At 31.6% G+C, this 20,986-nt stretch overlaps 2 protein-coding genes across 2 annotated transcripts; one reads left to right on the top strand and one right to left on the bottom strand.

The window, feature by feature from the left end:
- The first annotated feature begins 1,905 nt into the window (after positions 1–1,905).
- On the top strand, positions 1,906–12,873 carry LOC107925196 (floral homeotic protein AGAMOUS-like). Its single transcript, NM_001327247.2, has 9 exons — positions 1,906–2,156; positions 2,340–2,575; positions 5,534–5,612; positions 5,833–5,894; positions 6,000–6,099; positions 6,220–6,261; positions 12,121–12,162; positions 12,260–12,444; positions 12,544–12,873. Exons 2-9 carry the CDS (start codon positions 2,349–2,351, stop codon positions 12,545–12,547), a joined length of 741 nt encoding a protein of 246 aa, NP_001314176.1. The 5' UTR covers positions 1,906–2,156; positions 2,340–2,348; the 3' UTR covers positions 12,548–12,873.
- Positions 12,874–17,028: 4,155 nt separating this feature from the next.
- On the bottom strand, positions 17,029–19,360 carry LOC107925296 (GDSL esterase/lipase At1g29660). Its single transcript, XM_016855947.2, has 5 exons — positions 18,914–19,360; positions 18,663–18,787; positions 18,315–18,560; positions 17,599–17,854; positions 17,029–17,517 (listed from the first exon to the last, which is right to left on the bottom strand). The coding sequence occupies exons 1-5, from the start codon at positions 19,146–19,148 to the stop codon at positions 17,294–17,296; spliced, it is 1,086 nt and encodes a 361-aa protein (XP_016711436.2). The 5' UTR covers positions 19,149–19,360; the 3' UTR covers positions 17,029–17,293.
- Between the last annotated feature and the right edge of the window lie 1,626 nt (positions 19,361–20,986).

Raw genomic sequence — 20,986 nt, 5'->3', positions numbered from 1 at the left:
GAAAGTCAGTTGATTTCTCAAACTTGAAAATTGGCAGCTTTGGTGAATGAAATTTAATAAATTTCATCCCATCTGTGCATATATCACAACCTGACAATAATAGTCGAGCATAATTGGTAGTAGGCAAGGGGTGTCGTGCCCCAACTTGGTTGGTTGGGCGACAGTAGCGCACAAGGGGTTGCACAAACAAGCCACAACCGGTGTTGGTTGGAAACTGTGCGAACGACTGTTGGCAAACGTCTACAACAAGTTGATTGACAGCAGTGCTAACGATGGCTGGTGGAAGTGGTGGCCAACGATGATAGTTGTTTTAGTTTTCAGGTTCGTGTTTTTGGTTTCGAGTTTAGTTTTGGCGCACAAATTCTTTTTAGCAAAACCCAAGATATTCAAATTTTACCTAGAAGAGCTAAAGAATGCTTTGGAAATAATATTGTAATTTTAATTATTTTATTTTTCTTAGGATGAAACTATGGAAACTTTTGACTGGTCAGAGTTAGTTTAATTTTCAATTTTATGATATGTTAGTATTATATAAGAATGGGAATGATTAAGTAAAAAACCACGTACATGCATATGTGATATAAGCGTGCCATATAGTTTAAAAAAAGAATGTCACTCTTACTTGTTATAAGCATGTTTAATCATTCATGACTGAAATTGGTTAAAACCTTGCATTTTTTTAAATATTAAGTGGGAGAAAGTCCATAAACAAGACCCACAACCTCCAACGATGGTTTCTGTAGGATAGCATAATAATACTTCGAGTCAATTTCACCTTGACCGCAACTTGCAATAAGCATTATTATGAGGGTTCATTAGGGAGGCTTCCTGTAAAAATGACAACTAGTCATATATGTTACTCATTGAGATTGTCTCACGAGGACTCATAAAAGAGTATATATCTATAATGGTTGTTGAGTTGACGATTAGGCATTCACGATTATTTTAGTTAAGTAACTTCCCACGAAGCTTTACTTAAGTTAAATTAATAGCCAAATGTGAAACGATTATAAATATGTGTGAATAACTAATGAATCAAATTCACGTATTAATCGGATAAAAATTCATATTCTTACTAGTTGTTTACTATTAGTGGACGATATTAGAAATTGAGTAATTTCTATGGGGGTACCGCTTGAATTCTTGTTGATTCATATTTGATGATTTTGATTTGTTGTAGTGTTGTTGGATTGTAAGTTTACATGATGTCATTGTTTTTTACATTAGGATTGGGATTTGATGAAGTGTGGTGATTCATTTAAGTACGAGCATAACTTTTAAGGTGTTAGAAGATGGTTAACACTTAAGTTATGATATATTATTTTCGACGCTTTTGAAAGGGTTTTTTTATGTTGTATTCGTTAAATGAGATGTTTTTTTTTTGGAGCTCGTCGTTGTAAGCTGTTTAGAGATTTTTATTTAAAAAAATAAAAGCAATTCAATTTAATAGGTGAAAAAATTATGGTTACAACAATTTACAAAACCTGCCAAAATATCTAAGAATACGAGCTTAGAAAATTTGGTATTTTGAAAAAAATCTTAATAGATGCTTAGATAATATGAATTTAATTAGTATACTAAAAATTCGAACGATGTTCTATAAAAATTGTGATATATACTAAACTATCTAAAATTACGCCTTTAAAGTGATAAAAGCTTAAGGCTAGATACCATATGATTTTGATATTCTCTAAAAAAATATTTTGGTATTCACATATAAGGCATTAAATAAATTATTATTATTATTATTATTTTAGAGCTCAGGCTGCAACAACCGGTCTCAACCATAGAAGTGATGATTCCCAACTTTATCCTTTCTTTTTTATTCTCTTCATCTTTAAAATATAATTCACAGGTTAGATTATTAAAATACTGATAATTTAAAAAAAAAAAATACAGCCTTCAAAAAACCCAAATAGTACTAAAAATAGGATACATGTATGTGAAAATGGAAGATTAAATTAACACAGAGCAGGTTTATTTACATTTATAAATAGAAACTCTCGACCCTTCTTTGCTTCCATCTTCTGCATCTCATCTAGTCAGAGATTTGCAGCTAAAATGAAAAACAAAGAGAAGTAAATAAAAAAACCCTTCTCTTTCTTTTTCTGCCTTTAATTATCATACTTGCCTTTTTCTTTAATTTTCCTTTCAAGGTTAGTTAGCCATAAACTGAAAACATAATCCTTTTAATCACTTGTTCTTGCTTCACTTACTTTGGGTTTATTTTTTCATTGGCTATTTTAGCTCTCCTTTGGTCATCAGATTCTATATGTCTGCTTTTCAAAGAAGATAGTAAAAATGGTACCATTGCTTTCATCATGGTTTATTTTTTTCAGTTAGGAAGCATGGTGTACCCCAACGAATCCCTTGAAGACTCTCCCCAGAAGAAAATGGGGAGAGGAAAGATCGAGATCAAGCGGATCGAAAACACGACGAACCGCCAAGTTACCTTTTGTAAGAGGCGCAATGGTTTGCTCAAAAAGGCTTATGAGCTATCGGTTCTTTGTGATGCTGAGGTTGCTTTGATTGTCTTCTCCAACCGTGGTCGACTCTATGAGTATGCCAACAATAGGTATGTCCTTTGATCTTAATTTTCTCAAAGTACAATGAAAATTTTGTCAATGGAACTATATATAGGAATGGATCTTTGATCAGTGGAAGTATTAATTTTAATTATATATTTTTTGGTGAAAAGCTATAGATTGAGTTCACTAAAACTAAGATTTATATTAGTCTTTTCTTTTTCCTTCTATTTTGTCTTGTTTATCTGTACAAGCTTTAGGGCTTTATATATATATATAATTCTTTTTTATTTTTTTTCTGTTTATGATCTTTTTCTTAAGTTCCTAGTTTGATGGATACATAGATCTGGTGCAAGAGATGGAAATAGACAGCATTATGTTTTTTTGGAAGTAACAAATTAAAACTATAGGTTTTGGAGATATGATATGATATATCCTCCATTGATGTTAAAAATTGTGCTTGATTCCCTTTTTTTTTGGGGGGGGGGGGGAGGGGGAGAGGGAGAGCCTGTCTCAGCCATGGGACTAAAGGGCCTATATACATGAATATCTGTCATGTTCCCATTAGCTCAAAATTTGTACTTAATGGATCTCAATTGAAAAAGATCAAGATAGCAAACAGGGTTTGCCCAAAAGGAAACTAAAAAAAATACACAATTTGTCTAAATTAAGAACCACCAATGTAAGAAAATCAAAATAGGGTTTCGATTTTAGAAAACCCCAAGTTCTTTTTTGAAAAATTTTCTGTCATTGGGAACATGTGAACACTCCTTTTTACAACCAATCACAACCAAATTCAATAAGATCTAAATTAGGGTTCTTCATACACGAAAAGTTCCCTAAATCCCCACTTTGGGCACCATGTGAATTCTCCTCCTTTCACAATCAAACATAATCAAATTAGGGTTTTGTTTTCTCTTTTTTCTTTTTTTGGTTATTTTTTTTCTCGGAAATAAAATATATATTAATAAGATAAAAAGGCAATACCTAAGATCATATACAACAACAACAAAAATCACCAAAAACAATAATAAAGGATACCATTCTCTTGGCTCTTGAAACATCCGGAAACTCATCTTACAAGAATTGTGGTAACACCTCTAAAAGATTCCAAGGCTGAATTCATACACCATGAAATAGTGAAGCTCAATTTCAAAGCTTTAAGCACAATAAAAGAACAAATCTCAGCAGCATTTTGTGACACCAGATCAGCAATGTTACCCACATGAAATATCCCACTTTGTCTGTCATTAAAAACGGAAGAAAGAAATCAAAATTCATCCTTGAAGCATAGTCTCCAAAACTACAAATCAATGTTTGCATCCTGGGAGAACCACATCAAATTTGTTTGATTCCCATTAGCCTTCAAACCCCAAAATTTACCCAATTCCCAACCCTCTTTCGCTTCTTTTTAAATTACTAATTTCCTCTCCCTTTGTTATTGGCCCTCATATTTGTAAGCCTCCATTCCTCTAATTCTTACTAAGACTTCACTTTTCTCGACTTTTGTCACCCGACAATTGCCCTACATGTCTTCCTTCTCTCATTGTCTCACCTTCAAATTTCGACATATTAAGATTCTTTTTCGGTTATTGACCACACAAGGCTAACAACTCTCCCCAAAACCCTTTTAATTGGTGACCCTTAAATCAAGCAAAGTGATATAACTCACCAACGTTTTACATAGTTTTAGACATACTATTTTTTCCTTCCTGTCTATCATCAATTTGGGTCTTCTTTTATGTACTTAATCTATCTAGGGTTTATAGATTTGGGTAAAAAGAATATATGGTTTTGATGATTTCACGACTAAGATTAGGTTGGCGTTTCGTCTTTAGTTATGGAATCTATTGGTCACACGTCACACACGATTTTTTCAGTTTCTTGACTAGTGGGTTTTCTTACATTATTCCAAAACTGAGTTTCTTTGTCTTTTAAATTTTCTTTCTTTTCATCATTGCAAATCCATTTAGCCGATGAAATAAAGCTCAAAAACTGCTTAAAGGGTCATCATCATCATTTATAATGAATGACTCACTGTTGGCATTAGCTTCCCCGGTTTGCATTTGTGAAAGATTTTTGCTTAGATATATTGGTCCAAGTGGATATTAAGAGAGAATCAACACTTCAAAGTAAAAAAGAAAACGTGAGTCAGCACACAGCAGTGTTGTCTGAGAGAGACAACGTACGGCAACTGCGAGCCAATGGGAGTGTTCTGAGATTTTGGCTTCTACTGTGAAACTTGTAACCATGGCTGCTGCTCCTCACAGTTTTCAGACACTGACAAAAGCTGATAAAATCACTGTTCTATTATATTGCTTTATAATTAAACTCTTCTCTCTCTCTCTCTCTCTCTCTCTCTCTCTCTTTATTGGCTTTTGCTTTACTTTACCTCTTTTAAATTGTTATTATATTTTTTACACTATTTGTTTATTAAATAAGTTGGTTAATAACTAAAATAACGTACGAACTTCTGAAGTATTATCCTTCGTGTAATGGGTTAATGACACCTGGTACAAATAAAAAACTCTGAGCCAATCATACTCTAGAAACAGTGCGAGCATAGGTAGGGATAGCCAATCACTGGCTCGACGAAATTAAGGTATCAGAAAGGAGATTAAAGTTGATTTGGGGGATGACTAACGACGTGACTAGGGGGGGTCTCATCAATCAAATATATATGTCAACAGCACAGCTAGCCATTGCTCCATTGTAATTGTAAATTTTGGGGGGTTCAAGGTTTCGTATTAGATTCAGTTAACTGACAAAATTGGTTGATTTGACCATTTTGCTTAATAAAATAGCTACCTACTAGCATTACATTTACATGTGATGACGGTGATAATGACGACATAATATAATTTTGAATTAATCATAATGACATTGCTAGAGGTTGGTAATATGGATCACATGCAAGCATTTCATGAATGATTTATATGTGTACTTTTGCATGAGTTATATATATATGTATATACATTTTTCAAATATTTAACACAATGTTTTTGCAGTGTTAAAGCAACAATTGAGAGGTACAAAAAGGCTTCTGATTCCTCCAATACTGGGTCAGTTGCTGAAGTTAATGCTCAGGTATTAACTCACTTAATCTTCATTGTTTTCTTTTAGCAAGTCCCTTTAATTTCAATTTGCATTCAAATAAGTCCTTAATTTTAACTTTTCTCTAGAGAAGCTGTGAACCTTTAATATAAATAGTTCTTTGCTTGCCTAGCTTTTTACTACCTGGTTTTGTTAACTCCTTGGTTTACTTAATAAAATTTCTTTGGTAATGCCATGCGGATGTAAATCTCAGTTCTATCAGCAAGAAGCTGACAAACTCCGAAATCAAATCCGGAATTTGCAGAATACAAACAGGTTACTTCCTCATGGTTTTAATTCATTTTCATCATATATAATTTTATTTCAAAACCCTTGTTGTTTGACAGAGCTATATATGCATATATATATATATGTTTGCAGGCACATGCTGGGGGAGTCCGTAGGGGGATTGCCTATGAAAGAGCTTAAGAGCTTGGAGACTCGTTTAGAAAAAGGAATTAGCAGAATCCGTTCCAAAAAGGTATCTCATAATAATTTATGTAATTAAAAACAGTCCCTTTAAGATGATTAATAATTATTATTATTGTTACTGACAAAATTTTCCTTCTCCTTTAATTTACTCCCCTCTAAACTCTACCAGAATGAGCTGTTGTTTGCTGAAATAGAGTATATGCAGAAAAAGGTAAATATCTTTTTCCATTCTTGTTGCTCTTCACATCGCTATTTAATCCAAAACTGATATTTTGTGTTTTCATAATTCCTAGCTGCTGCTAGTTTTCACTCTCACGCCTAATATTTCTTATGCTTCTCAACACTCAATATCTATTTCTCACTTATACTTCTTTTTTCTTTGCTCACTTATACACACTACACATCTAAACGTGTATGTATATAGGCTATATAAACCGACTTAGAGGCTTAACCTTGCTGCCATACTTTCAGCAAGCTACCACCTTGCTTAAGTTCTTGCCACATTGTTTCTATCCATGCATTGTCAATTTAAAACCATTTATAACTTTCCACCTAGCAAGCCAACTTATCAACTTATCTCTATGATTAGCCGATGATACGGGGTTGCGCGCGGACCAAGATCGAGTTGCCAAGTCACGGGAAACTCCTACGAAAACCCTAAACAATTAGATCTGAAACGAAACAGAAAATTAAAAGATTAGATTTTTGAATTTTCAGATCTGAAATAAAATCCCCAAATCAGCAAAGAATCAAATTGAGAATAGAAATAAGTGTTAGGGTTCTTGAAACCCTCAAGGAGATTGTGATTCTGCCCAATTGAACACCAAGATAGTTTTCCCCAAATTTCGACAATCTAATTTCACCCAAAAAGAGTATGGAAAAACCCTAGAAATTGGGGATTTTTGGGCTGATTCCTTAAGATAGAAAAAGGCTGAAAACACAATAAGAACAGAAAATAGATTAGATAATGATTCAGCACAAGTAGAAATAAAGAAAGAATTGACAGTAAGAAATTAAAAGATAAGTCTTAAGAAGCCTTGAAATCTCAAAAGATCTCACAACTCCCTTCAAACGGCTCTAATCTCCCCTCCAAAGAATATCAATGGCAAGAAGAAGGTTGAAGATGGCTCCCACAATCACAAGATTGTTAAAACAACTTCTAAAGAAAACTCAAGAGAGAAATCTTGGAGAAAACTCAAAGAAAATTCTGCTCTCAACAAATCTGAAATTTTAATAATAATGATAAGTGTTTAACAAGGTGGACAGCCATGCCTTTAAATAGGCCTTATAACTAGTCCTAATCTAATTAGAAAACTAAAATAAAAAAAAACTCCTAATTATTTTAATATGGAAATTCGGTCAAAGGTCATTTTATCTGGGACTCTTGGACTGAATATTGACATAAAAATTTAAACTAAGTAAATAAATAAATAAAAATAAAAATAAAACTTTACAACTTGGGCCACTTTGACAATTTGGCCTGATTTTCAACTAAGTATGGATGGATTTCTTGATTGGGCTGGAAATTTGCTTATTGGGCCTCGCCTTCAAGAATTTGGGCTTTTGTGACTCGTATCAGCCGACCTTGAAGTGGATTTGACTTTTAACACTTCCCCTCAAATCCGGCTTTTTAATTATATGTTTTTCTTTTAAGTTTGTGGAATATGTTTGTCTTCAGTGAATTTGAAAAAATATCTGTTAATTAATCTTTCGTCTTGCAATTGACTAGCTGAACGTTTTCATTCTTCACCTTTTCCCAAATAAAATGTTATTTTATATTAATATGCTTGTTTCGGCCGTAAAACACTAGATTCTTTGTAAGAGATAATGTAGATTTATTGTCAACATAAATTGTAATTGGATCTTTTTGTGTAAGAGATAATTCATTCAAAATATTCTTTAAACAAATTGTTTGACAGGCACCTATATATTCTACTTCAAATGTTGAGAGTGCTATTGTTTGTTTTTTCTTTGATGACCTTGAAAATGTTGCAAAGCCAATATGGAATAAATATCTAAAAATGCTTTTGCGATCATCCAAGTCTACCATAATCACTATCTGAATAATCAATTAATTTTGAATTTTGTGAGAGTATGAAATAAACATTGATCTATCATACTTTTGACATATCTTAAAATTCTTTTTGCTACAATTAAGTTGTCTTGTTTTGGCTTTTAAATAACGTTGGATTTACCTGCTCTCTCCTTGAATCAACACTTAATTTCATGTTTGGTTCTAATGGCATGGCTATTGCCTTGCAATCTTTCATTTTAACTTGCTTAAAATCTGTTTATTCCTTTGGGGACATAAATGTTCCATCTTTCATTTATTTTACCTCAATTCCAAAAAAATCTAACATCTCACTAATGTCTATCATTTCAAATTCTTTAGTCATAATTTTCTTAAAATCATTAAATATACCTGGATTATTTCCTTTGAAGATCTTACCATTCATGTATAAACACACTTTGATGATATCATCATCTCCATTTTTCTTCGTATATAAGGAATGCTCATACAAACATTTTATAAACCCATTCTTCTAAAAGTACTTGTATATTCATTTGTTCCGTACTCTTGAAACTTGTTTCAGTCTATATAAAGCTTTCTTCGAGCAGTAGACTTTGTCTTCTAGTCCTTGTTTGCTATATCCAAGTGGTTGCTCAATGTAAACTTCTTTTTCTACATTACCATTAAGGAAAGTTGACTCCACATTCATTTGATAAATCTTCCATTTGCTTTATGCTGCAATTGTTGTGAGAAGACTTATGGTGTCGGTTCTTGCTATTGGAGCAAATACTTTATCATAATCCACTCCATGTTTTTGCTTGTAGCTTTTGACAACCAGTCTTGTCTTGTCTTGTACTTCTCCTACTTTTCCGTTTTTATTACTTTTGTCTTGTACACTCATTTAACTCCAATTAAATTGTGTTCTTCTGGCAAATTTGTTAACTCCTACCTATTATTTCTTCTTATTGCTACAATTTCTTTATCCATTGCCTTCTTCCACTTTGACACCTTCAATTGTTTCTTCGTATGTTATTGGATCACATTTTGTCATTAAAAAGAATAATGATTAATTAAGAGTTGTCTCTATAGGTTCTATAGCATTGTATATGTCATGTAGACTACATATTCTCTTATGTGCTTCCTCTAAACTGCTACTACTATTTGGTGATGACGGTGTAGATGTAAGAGTTGTTGCAGTAGGACATGTGGGAAGACTTTGATCATCACTTTGGTCATGTTGATTGATGAAGTCATCATCTTTATTATCATTGAAAAGTAATGCTTCAATTTTCTTTTCTTCGGTGCTCTATCTCTAGTAATCTGGTTCAGCAAACTTAACATTTCTTAAAATAATAACTTATTTTGGTGAGAGTATTGTATAGTTTAAAGGCCTTACTTTTTTTCATAGTCAATGCGGATGCACTTGACTCTTTGTCAATTTAAGCTTCCTTATTGTCTGATCAAGTACGTGAGCATATGCGATGTATTCGGAAACCTTGAAATGCCCATCTCTGGGGTTTTGATGAATCCAAGCTTCATTCGACGTTTTGTATTTCACACTCTTTGTTGGACATCGATTCAACAAATAAACAACACATTGAAAAACTTCAACTTAGAAAGTTTTTGATATTTGTTTACCTTAAACCATACTTCTTGCCATATCAAGAATAGTGTGGTTCTTTCTTTCAACAACTTTATTTTGTTGTAACGTGTATGCAGTTGTCAATTGGTGAATGATTCCATGCTCCTTGCAAAAGCTTTCAAACAATTCTGAGGTATATCTGCATCTTCTATCATATATGAGTATCTTTAGATAATGTCCACTCCTTTCTTTTACCATAGCTTTGAATTCCATGAATTTATCAAGTGTTTCTGATTTTGTTTTAAGAAAGTATATACAACTTTTTCTACTAAAGTTATCAATAAAGGTAATATAGTACCTGTTTTCGCCAAGTGATGGTATATCAAAAGGACCTGCGATATTAGTGTGCACAATATCCAATGGTCTCTTGACTCTTTGGGATTTTTCAAGTTCAAAACTTTGTTTATGTTATATCCCTTTAATGCAAGCTTCACACAATTGATCAAGAGGATTAATTTATGGTAATCTCTTCGTCATATTTGCTTTTGACAATAGCTTCAAGCTAAAAAAGCTAAGATGCACAAACTTTAAATGTCACATCCATGAATCATCTTTGATTGCAGTCTTTATATGCTTCACTTCTCTTGATTCAATGTCAATAGTGAACAATCAATTCTACATCATATCAATTAGTGCAATTAATTCTCCACTATTATTTGTTAGGGCACGTAGGTGATTCTTCATTTGCACTTCATGTCCTTTTTTTGAAAGTTAGCCAAGGTTAATAATGTTGCTTTCCAAAGTTGGTACATAATATAAACATTTGATATGTACTTCTCTCCATTCTTTTGAGTAATTGTGACTTTGTCTTTACTTTTAATTGCGGCATGTGATTCACCTCCAAAAGTTACTTATCCATGAATAGTCTCATCCAACTTTGAGGATAGGTCTTTTCGGCCACACATGTGATTGTTGGCACAATTATCAATATATCAAATATTTTTCTTTGATTTTTCATGTTCTTTTGTGTAATTGTAACTAAATATTTGTTGCTCTTCACTTGTTTGTCCTCTACCATATGATTGAGTGCCACATCCATGTGTTCCTCACCCACCTCTATTTCCATCTTTGTATCCTTCACAATATCCTCCACGATTGCAAGTCTAGAGCTACTACTAGCCCCACCTTCACTGACTGATAACTTTTTTTACAATACTTGTTCCAAATTTCCAATATCATCATTGTGCTTCATTTTTTGCTCATGGGTTGGGTTCCACAAGTTCATTGATAGATATTTGTGACAAATCTTTTGATTCTTTGATGACAATAACCATATAATCAAATTTGCGTGTCAATGATTGCAATTTTTTTTCATTACTCTAGCATCATTGAAAGTTTCTCTTTTTTTTTTCTTTTCATTTCATTCACAACCGTTTTCACTTGAGTGACATAGTCATCAATACTTTCCAAGTTTTTCATTTTCAACATCTCAAATTCAACTTTCCTTTACGACTCCTTGAAAGGATTTTTGCAAAATGCTGCAAGCTTCCTTTTATGTCTTAGCATCTAAAATTTTTTCAAATGTTGTTTCATCAACTCCTTAAAAAAAAAAAGAACAATGCTTTCTTGTCCTTTTTACGAGCTTGCTTCAATGCTCTTTTCTCTTCATTTGTCAAAGCTGATTTGGTAGCTGCATTTTTGTCAATATCCCAACGATCTTGAAAGTCGAGCTAAAGCTTTATTGAAATGCTCCAATTACCATAATTTGTCTTTGTTAATTTTGAGATTTACGGTTGAATCATGTTCGTCATCATGTCGTGGTCACAAACTTAGCTTGAATACCGCTTGTTAGAAATATAATGTAGACTTAAACCAAAATAATTTTATTACTCAAGAAAAATAACAAAATAACACGGATATATTTTGTAGTTTCACAATTGCTGCAAGTATTCACTCTCACGCCTAGTATTTCTTATGCTTCTCAACACTCAATCTCCTTTTCTAACTATACTTCTTTTTGCTTTGCTCACTTATACAAACTACACATCTAAACGTGTATATATATAGGCTATATAAACCGACTGAGAGGCTTAACCTTGCTGCCATACTTATCCTATAATTATTATTATCATTATTTATTTATGTTTTCAATCCTTGAAGGAACTTTCAGCAAGCTACCACCTTGCTTATGTTCTTCCCACATTGTTTCTATCCATGCATTGTTAGCTTAAAGCCATTATAACTTATCACCTTGCAAGCCAACTCATCAACTTGTCTCCATGTTTAGCTGACATTGAAGCCGGCTTGACTTCTAACAATAACTGCTTGCCTGAGTGTGTTATATAAGGCAATTACTTTGGTCTTCGGCCATCAATTAAAAGGGTTCTCAATGGTGGTATATATGATTGAACCATGTAGGGACCGATCCATACTATGTTATTAGTGTGTATGTTTATAAATTTTATCCATTGCTGCAGGAAATTGACTTGCATAACAATAACCAACTTCTTCGAGCCAAGGTCTGATCTCTCTTCTTTCTTTGCGCTAATTTGGCATTGTTGTCGCGGTTGAAAAAAAAAACCTATATTTCGCTCGTCCATTTACTGTATGTTGCAGATAGCTGAAAACGAGAGGAAGCAGGAGAGCATGAATTTGATGCCCGGAGGTTCAAGTAATAACTTCGAGGCCATACATTCTCAGCCATATGACTCTCGGAACTACTTCCAAGTTGATGCCTTACAACCCGCCGCCAATTATTACAACCCTCAGCAGCAGCAAGACCAGATAGTTCTTCAACTAGTGTAAGGATCTTTGCAGAAAAAGAAATGTCTATGTATTGCCCAATATATTTTCATCTTAGATGAAGCTATATAACATGTTGTTTCCTATGGTTTGTGCAGCTAATGTTGTGAGGGTGTGCATGGTTCATTGCTGCTGTTTCAGTTTTAGAGAAGAACATCTTAGTATTATGTCAGATGAAAGCTACTATATAAGGCAGGAATATTTATATTAACTTTCCTTAAATGGAGGACCCTAGAACTCATCTTCTGCCATGTTTAAGATGTGTAGAGTGTGTAAGACTGATAAGTTTGATTTTCAGACAAGAATGCCCCCTTCCATATGCTTAGAACATGAATTAAGATTCTACAAATTAAGATCATATGTATAACTAACTAAAAGCTTGTTAAGGTTGATGTAAAAGGAAAAACTGGACTCAGAAAATTAAAATATTTATGTCTACTGCATGCACGCACAATGTGAGAACAAAGTCTGGTTAATTGAATAGAGTGGTTAGACGTGAAAGAGGAAATTATAACTACTTTAATGGCAAATTGAGGATTATAAATTTGTAGGGGTGGAAATGAAAGTTGGAGAGCAAATGATGAACAGCAAGTATCAGCTAAACATGATGTTTTCACTCCCTTTTTATCTAATTTTTTTTATCAATACTATTTAAGTGTACGATTAAATTGATATCGAGATCATTAATTTATATTATTATAGAATATTTATATATTTTCATACTTTTATGTAAAAATTAAAATTTTTTCATCCAATAAAAATTTTTTTATTGTCTTATATCACAATATTTTACATAAAATCTATAATTTGATTTTTAACATTGAAAATTTTTTATCATGATAATTTTTTTTACGTGCTATAGAAAAATGATAATACCATGATAAATAATTGAAGTGTATTTATTATTCTTAATCTGATGTACTTACCTATTAATTTCTTTTTACTCGCGATTTAAACTGTGTTTCTCATTGAAATGTTGTACATATTGTATATATGTTGCAATTAATAGTTTCAAACTATACATTTTATTATTTATTATATATTATTTTTAAAGGCATATATATATTTTAAATACATTTTTTTAACACCCTTTATCTTATCTGTTTTGAAAAAATCTAGTATTACCGTAGGAGGGAGATCAAAAATATGTAAATCTTGTTTTTTAACCAAAGCTAGTTTGGCTAAATCATCTGCAACTTGATTACGCTCTATAGGGATGTAGTGCAAAATTCACTGTTCTTCTTGTGACAGAATATTCTGAATTCGTCTAATCAAGGCCGAATTCGAAGTGGTGGAGATGCTTCAGTGAATTGCTTTAACAACCTCCAAGCTGTTAGAGAGAATTATAATATTGTCATGACCTCAACGTTGGTTAAGCTTGAGCGCCTCCAAAGTGCCTAAAATACATCTTTTTCCATCAAATCTATTTGTTTTTTTTTTCTCAGTAAAAAGTATTACAAAATCGCAGAAGCAGTAGCCACTGACTAATGCAAAAAAGAATTGTTATGGTGCTAAATACTTTTGTTAATGCATTATAGAGTAAAGAGCAATTTAATTCTTAATTGAAGGAAGTTAATTTTTATAGTGTTTGAAATTGAGCAAATAAAAAAAATTGAAGAATTAATTATTCCATCAAATAAAAGTTAACCTGATTAAAAGGGAAAAAAATAAATACAATTGTGAAAGAATGTCAATGCGTAAATCTACAAATTGTTCGGTCTTTGAAGTTGAGCTATGAGGTATTTTTGATAGGCTGAATCTTTTACAAGATTGAGGATTGAACAGATTATCGATTCACACGGATAGCCTTGAGGTGGTTCTTGTTTTGCAAAGGAGTTTTAGAACTAGTTCGAGTTCAGCATAAGTTAGGCAGATTCAATAGAAGCTACAAAATTTTGAGCATTGGGAGATCATACATGTTCCGAGAGAAGCTAACTCAGTCATAGATCAAATTGTCAAGATGGTGTCTATGGACATAGAGGGAATTAATGTTTTGGCATCTGCTCCTACATATCTTTTAGTACTTCTTGAAGTGACAAAGTTAATGGTGCTTTTGATTGTATTAGCGTAGCATAACTATTTAAGCTTTGTTTTTATTTTCACCAAAAAAAATAATAATAGGAATATGATTGTGTCTTAATTCGATTGATATAGGTATTATTGTCAATGTAGAAGAACGTGGGTTCGAGAGCATTGAAACGCATTATCATCCTTTTTATGGGTTGAAAAGGAGCTATGGATAGTTTTAAGCATTGTGTCAAAAAGAGCAGATATGATCAGAACCTATAATAAGATTGTTAAAAAAACTAGAAATAAAAAATATAAGAATATATAATAACTTAAAACTTAAATAATAAAATAATTTACATAAGTACCAACAAATTAGTAGAAAAAGTGCGAATTTCTTTTCGAAGTATTTGGATCAAGTTCAAATCTTAGATGTATTACTCTTTTGAGAACTTTACTTGAATATTATTATCTGGTTTGAATAAAATAGCCTAAGATGTAAAGCCACACAATTGATTACACCAAAATAAATAAAATTTTATTTTTTAATTTAAAAAAGGTTCATTATTATTTTTAATACTTTATGATTATTTTCCAAAATTTCATAAATATTTATTAATTTCTTCAATTGTTGGAACTATGTCTGCCCATTAGACTTGGGGGTTGCAATGTGTCGTTGATTTGTATATGTATTTGCCCAGCTTCTAGAAATGTATATTGGGCTTGGCCCTGTTGTGTTTTATGATTTAGTTTAGTAAGAAATCAATATTTTCCTTTGAGAAATTTAGGGTAAATTCCAAAATTAATCATCCAAGTATGCATTTGATTCTATTTTGACCATCCAAATTATTAATATTTTCAATTGGTTTAATAACAAAATTAACCACTCAATTTTCCGAAATTAAATATTTTAGTGATTCCCTTAGCTGCAGTTAACTAACTCACGAAAGTCTAACTGGGGATTTTTAAATCGGTTTAATAACAAATGTAATCTTCCAATATATGATCTATTTGATTCGATTTTAAAAATTTTAGAAATTTCTTCATCGTTGTCTCGTATCCCTGCCACGCATCCGCTTGTTTCGTGCCTTTTCTTCAATCACTTCCAATTTATCATTTAGGGTCTTTACTCGCAACGAAAGAAAGTTTAAGCTCACCGTTCCTTCTTCAACATGGCGACATTGAAGGCCAAGTACCAGCAGATCACAATGATAGCAGTATGTAATAGTTACTAGTTGACTATCAAGTGTAATAAAGCAAGGGTGGAGACAAATGATATGCTATTGGGAAACCAAATTGCAGCTTTTTTCTTTGCTAAACACAAAAAAGCTCACGTTTGATTTTCATTACTGTAGTAGTGAATTCGTTATAAGTTTTGGGGTTAGAAAAATAAAAAATAAACATTACTTACAAATTCTTTAATTTATTTTATAATTAGTGTATTATTTCACTAAAAATTTAAAAGTGACCTCACAAAAAAAATTGAAAATCATCAATCAAAATTTTTTAAAAGAATTATTTTATAAAATAAATTGTTTTAAAAATAAATGCAATTTTCTCTAGTTATTAAAACCCAAAAATCTCAAATTTTTTTTTAAAATTTTGTTCCAACACTCGTTACTTTTTATTTTTCAAATTCTTTTAGTCTTTAGAATTTTTAAAATAAATATTCAATTTTTCATTACTTTTATATCGCCTCCCTATTTGGTAACAACTATTCTTTTCTTTTCATGCTTTATTGATTAATCTCTAGAAAATTAAGATTATGATTTTTTTATTATAAATTAGAAATTTTCATACAAGATCTAATTTTTATTTATTTATTGAATAATTTTAGGATTATTGATTTTGTATGAGATTCCTAACATCATGATTGAGTAATAATTTTTAGAGGTTGATTAATGCAAATATGGAAGAAATTAGGATGGATTAATACAAACCCTTGAATCTTGTGTTTGAAAAATTCATTATTGCATTCTCATGACAGGTTAGTATTTGGTACACTAGTAGTGTGCTTTTTTTATTCCACAAATATCATCAAAAAATTGTCATGTGTCTCTTTTTTTAAAAATATTTATTTATTTTTAAATATTTTACTTTGTGCTTATAAAGCACTTATTAATCCTATGACTCTAGTTGTGGAGTCTAAAAACTCCACTGACAGTCTACCAAATATTTTCTAATTCTCATGGCACCAAAAAGCATTTAAGTGATATTTATTTTTGTGAAAGAAAATTACTAATGGTATGTTGACTTCATGAAAACATTTATGTGTTTAAGGCTTAAATATATTTGTTCTAAATGTTTAACAAGAGTGGAAAAATATTTTAAAAGAAAATCTAGTAGTGAAATGGAGAAAGAACAAGAAAAAAAAATTATACATGAGTTTATATGACTTTTATAAACGTTTTAATTTTTAAAAAATTTGACTACACAATCCAAAATTTTTTAACTCTATCCCTAATTATTAAGTTAAAGACAAATAATAAAATAATGACTAAAATATTTAATCACCAAAAGTTGAATAGTTAAATCCAGAAAATTAATAATTAAATAACTAAAATACAACCAATGAATAGTTAAACCCAACCCATCAATCCATTAACATTATTAGTGATGATACAAACCAAAACTTTACAACAATTACCAAAGAGAACAACATTCATCATTTGGAGCTACATATAAAAGTGCATATATATTGCTTGCCACTTCCCTTAGAACAATGACACTTATGATTGCAAGCTGTTACACAATTCAAAACGACACAAAAATAGAAAGAATTCTACAACGATTCAATTAATTATCTATAAATTCCCATCAAAAACCTCGTCGACGTTCAGTTCAGAGCTGAGCAAGACGGCGGATATCAATGGGGTAAGCATCGGTAGGAGATTGAGCGCTGTAGGATCTCCTCCCAATGATCACATTGGCAGCCTCACTTGGATGAAATGCATCCCAAAACAAGTACTCATCCCTGTTCTGGCATGGTGTTTGGAATGGCAAGCATGTTATTTGCCCATTGTTCCTCCCCACTCCACAACATCCTGCATTTGTCACCTTAAAACCTGAAATATTATTCCATATATCAACTCATTAGTACATTATAACGTTTGGATCAAATTGTAAACGACTGATTGTATGGTTACCGTAAGCTGCAGGGTTGCTGGTGATGTCTTGGAAAATTCCGTAGGCATTAATGTAGACGAATTTAGCATCTGAATTGGCGTTATTGAATTGATCGACAAGACCCCTAAGCTTGTTATTGAAAATCCTATTGGCAGCATTGATTCTTTCCACACATGTTCGACCATCTCCACTGTTTTGAGCCAATTCATTTGGACTGCAACCGATCTGACCCAAACCTATCAACACAAACTTCCTTGCCCCATAGTTGTATAATGCCTGAAAAAACCATTCATCTCATCCATTTTACAATAATCATAAAAAATTGTAAAAAATAAGTATGTAAATAATTGGCTTAATTCCATTAAACGTCCTCAAACTATTATCCTAATTCCAGATTCTAAGTCATCAAAGTATTAATATAGAATGAATAGCGTCCGCTCATCAATCTAATTATATCATTCAATGTTATTTCGAGTCTGATATGAAATATATTTAAAACATATGGATTAAAATGTAAACATATATATACTTATCATATGATCAGTTTGGATATCAACAAATAGTATCTAATTAGTTTGGATGTGTGACATTCAAATTGTTTATAATTCGATTCATTAAATATGCTCCACGTCATATTTTAGCTAACATTTAGTGGTCATAATTAGAATATGTGAAGTTTCAAGAGCAATTTAAAATCTAGATCGAGTGGAATTAAACCTAAATAATATTTACTAACCTGAAGCTGCTCAGTGTACTCTTGAATCAGAGAATTGGCATATTCCTCGGGACTATATTGTCTACTGGTTGAGTAGTAAAGGGGCATGAAATAGTTGTTAAGGTAATCGTTGCTACCCAATCCAATTGAATAAATACACTGCCTTAAGTAATTTGCTGCACTGTCTTCATCTCCAAGCAAGTTCACCACTTGTTGAACTGTTTGTTGGTAATTTTTAACTTGCCCACTGAAGCTAATCCGAGCTCCCTATAGTGAAAATCAACCAATCGTTAAACCAATTTATTGGGTTAATTATGCTCCAAGTCCCTATACATTTTTCTTTTAAACTTTGACCATGATTTTTATTACCAGTTGTTGTCCAGTTTCTTCTCTGATTCCAGCAGCAGCAGATGCATAGTTAACTCCTCCCAGTATTTGTCTACCACTTGCAGTTGAGTATGGAGGGATGTAATCGTCAAACCCCAAAAGTTCAGCTATAAATTATAAAGCAAATAAAATGTGTTAAAATGACAATATATCACCACATGACCATTACTACATATAGTACTATCCATTCTGTTGTTTTCAAAGAAACAATGGTGAAAGAAAGCTCAGTTTACCTATGACATCCACCGTAGTTCGACCGTTTGAAAACCGGCCGGTCGGTCCATTAGCAAAGTCAATCCCATAAGGCAAGTAATCAGCTCTGGCCAATGAACGAAGTTCATTATTGTTCCCATTATCTACCAATGAATCTCCAAAAATGAAGTAACATGGAACTTGGGGTTCTCCTTTAACCCCACAGAACAAACTCAAAACCAACACCAACCCTAAAACCCCATACCATTTCTCCATATTATATTATCAAAATTATATAAAAAAGTGTGAAAAAAGATTGATGGAAATGTATGTGAAAGTCAGCTTAATGTATAGGATGAGCAATATAAATGCTAACAGGTAAGTATTTTTATAGAGGGAGTAGATGCAGGTTTTTTAAGCTTTTACAGGTGAAGAAGTAGGTTAGAACATTAATTGTACGCGGAGACTTTGTGGAAGTCTGTATTTCTTATGCAATGATTTAAGTTTCGATACTAATACATTTTTATATGATTGCGGACGACGAGAATTTTTTTATGGTGATGATGAATTATGATAAATATTAAAATGTAAAAAACAATATAATATTGATTATAATATATTGCATTAAGATCATCAAGTGCTGGCCTTGAACCTAGATCAGCTCTACATTTCTGCAAACGACTTAGATTTTACTCAAAGCTGAATAGAAGCTGGCTTGTCGGTCCACAGTCAACTTGTGTCTCAAAATTGAATAGAAGCTGGCTTGTCGGTCCACAGTCAACTTGTGTATGTACTGTCTTTTTTTACTTTTAAGTCTTAAATATTGATTTAGCCTAAATAAATAAAAGGTAAATTGTATTCAAAGTCACAAAACTATTAGTAAATTTATGTTTTGGTCATTGAACTATTCAAAATTTTCATTTAAGTCATTGGGTTATTAAGTTATTATTATTATTATTTAAAGTCTAGCTAGTGAACTCCAATCGACGATTCGATGACCGGTACGGTGATCAATACCCATCAATGAGGAGAAAAACATACCTTAGATATAAGTCAATTTGACGATTAGTGTTGGAGATCGGGAAAAAAATTGTTTGGATTTTGGTTTACAAATGCGTGACTTTCTTAGATATTTTATGAAAAAAATTGAATTATAGAAGAAAAGAGAAATAAGAACTTTCAATTGATTCAAGCAGTGTGAACAGAAAAGGCCATGTAGCAACGATTTTAACAACTCAACGACTTAAATAAAAATTTTCAAATAGTTTAGCAATCATTTTATAAGTTTTTTAAATTGAGTGACCAAAACAGAAATTTACTAACAGTTTAGTGACTTTAAGTGTAATTTACCCTAAATAAATATATATATTTTGCATTTAAGCATTGATATTAATATCAAAATAAGCTTTGAATGTTAGTTCAGTTGGTATTGATACTTTTAAAGACTTACTATATCATAACATGAATAAGAATTATCAAGCACGATCGACTTAACTTAGTATAATATGAAACCACTCTTTAAATCAACAATCGATAAAAAGTAAGTCCAGGAACCAAGCGCAGTGGCAAGAGGTATTATCCCTGTCTCATATTCATTCCTCTTAATCATATACTTTAATTTTTGTTTATTAGTTATTGATTTAAGCATTGAAAAGCATATTGTAACACAAATTTTAATATTTTTATAGTTTAGCTTCATCTTGTAAGAACTCGACAACATTTAAGTTCATCCAACTTAAATCAAAGTGATTAAAACTTTATGAAGTTAAAGTAGATTTAAATCCATAATGGTTTTATAAATAAATATAATTAGTTAAGAGTTGATATATCCATTAAATCTTTATAATTTTTAAAGGATTTAAATCAAATATTTATTATTTAGGAGAGTAAATTATAATTTTATCTTTATCATTTTAAAATTTTTAAAAATTTTAAAAACCTAAATAAAAGAAAGTTCATTTTAAGAGACTTGCCAACGCCCTAACTACGCTACTGAAAATGGATATATATAATATGCTATAGGAGAGACAGTCCCATCTATATGAATAACAATGATTTCAATTCATCTACTTTTTTTTTCTTGTTCAGCGACTTCAATTAAACTACATTAATGA

This window comes from Gossypium hirsutum, chromosome A10 (assembly GCF_007990345.1).
Source record: "Gossypium hirsutum isolate 1008001.06 chromosome A10, Gossypium_hirsutum_v2.1, whole genome shotgun sequence".
In the NCBI taxonomy this organism is placed as follows: domain Eukaryota; kingdom Viridiplantae; phylum Streptophyta; class Magnoliopsida; order Malvales; family Malvaceae; genus Gossypium; species Gossypium hirsutum.
Note: the sequence above shows the minus strand (reverse complement) of the source record. Positions and strands in the feature narration are given on the sequence as shown.

Bases quoted from the DNA above. Each gene is read 5' to 3' on its own strand.
- LOC107925296 (XM_016855947.2), bottom strand. From the start codon at position 19,148: ATGGAGAAATGGTATGGGGTTTTAGGGTTGGTGTTGGTTTTGAGTTTG. The intron at 18,561-18,662 runs GTAATAAAAATC...TTTTCACTATAG, and splicing joins AAGAAACTGGACAACAACTG to GGAGCTCGGATTAGCTTCAG. The intron at 17,518-17,598 runs GTAACCATACAA...ATAATATTTCAG, and splicing joins CAGCAACCCTGCAGCTTACG to GTTTTAAGGTGACAAATGCA.
- LOC107925196 (NM_001327247.2), top strand. From the start codon at position 2,349: ATGGTGTACCCCAACGAATCCCTTGAAGACTCTCCCCAGAAGAAAATG. The intron at 2,576-5,533 runs GTATGTCCTTTG...ATGTTTTTGCAG, and splicing joins TATGAGTATGCCAACAATAG to TGTTAAAGCAACAATTGAGA. The intron at 5,613-5,832 runs GTATTAACTCAC...TGTAAATCTCAG, and splicing joins TTGCTGAAGTTAATGCTCAG to TTCTATCAGCAAGAAGCTGA.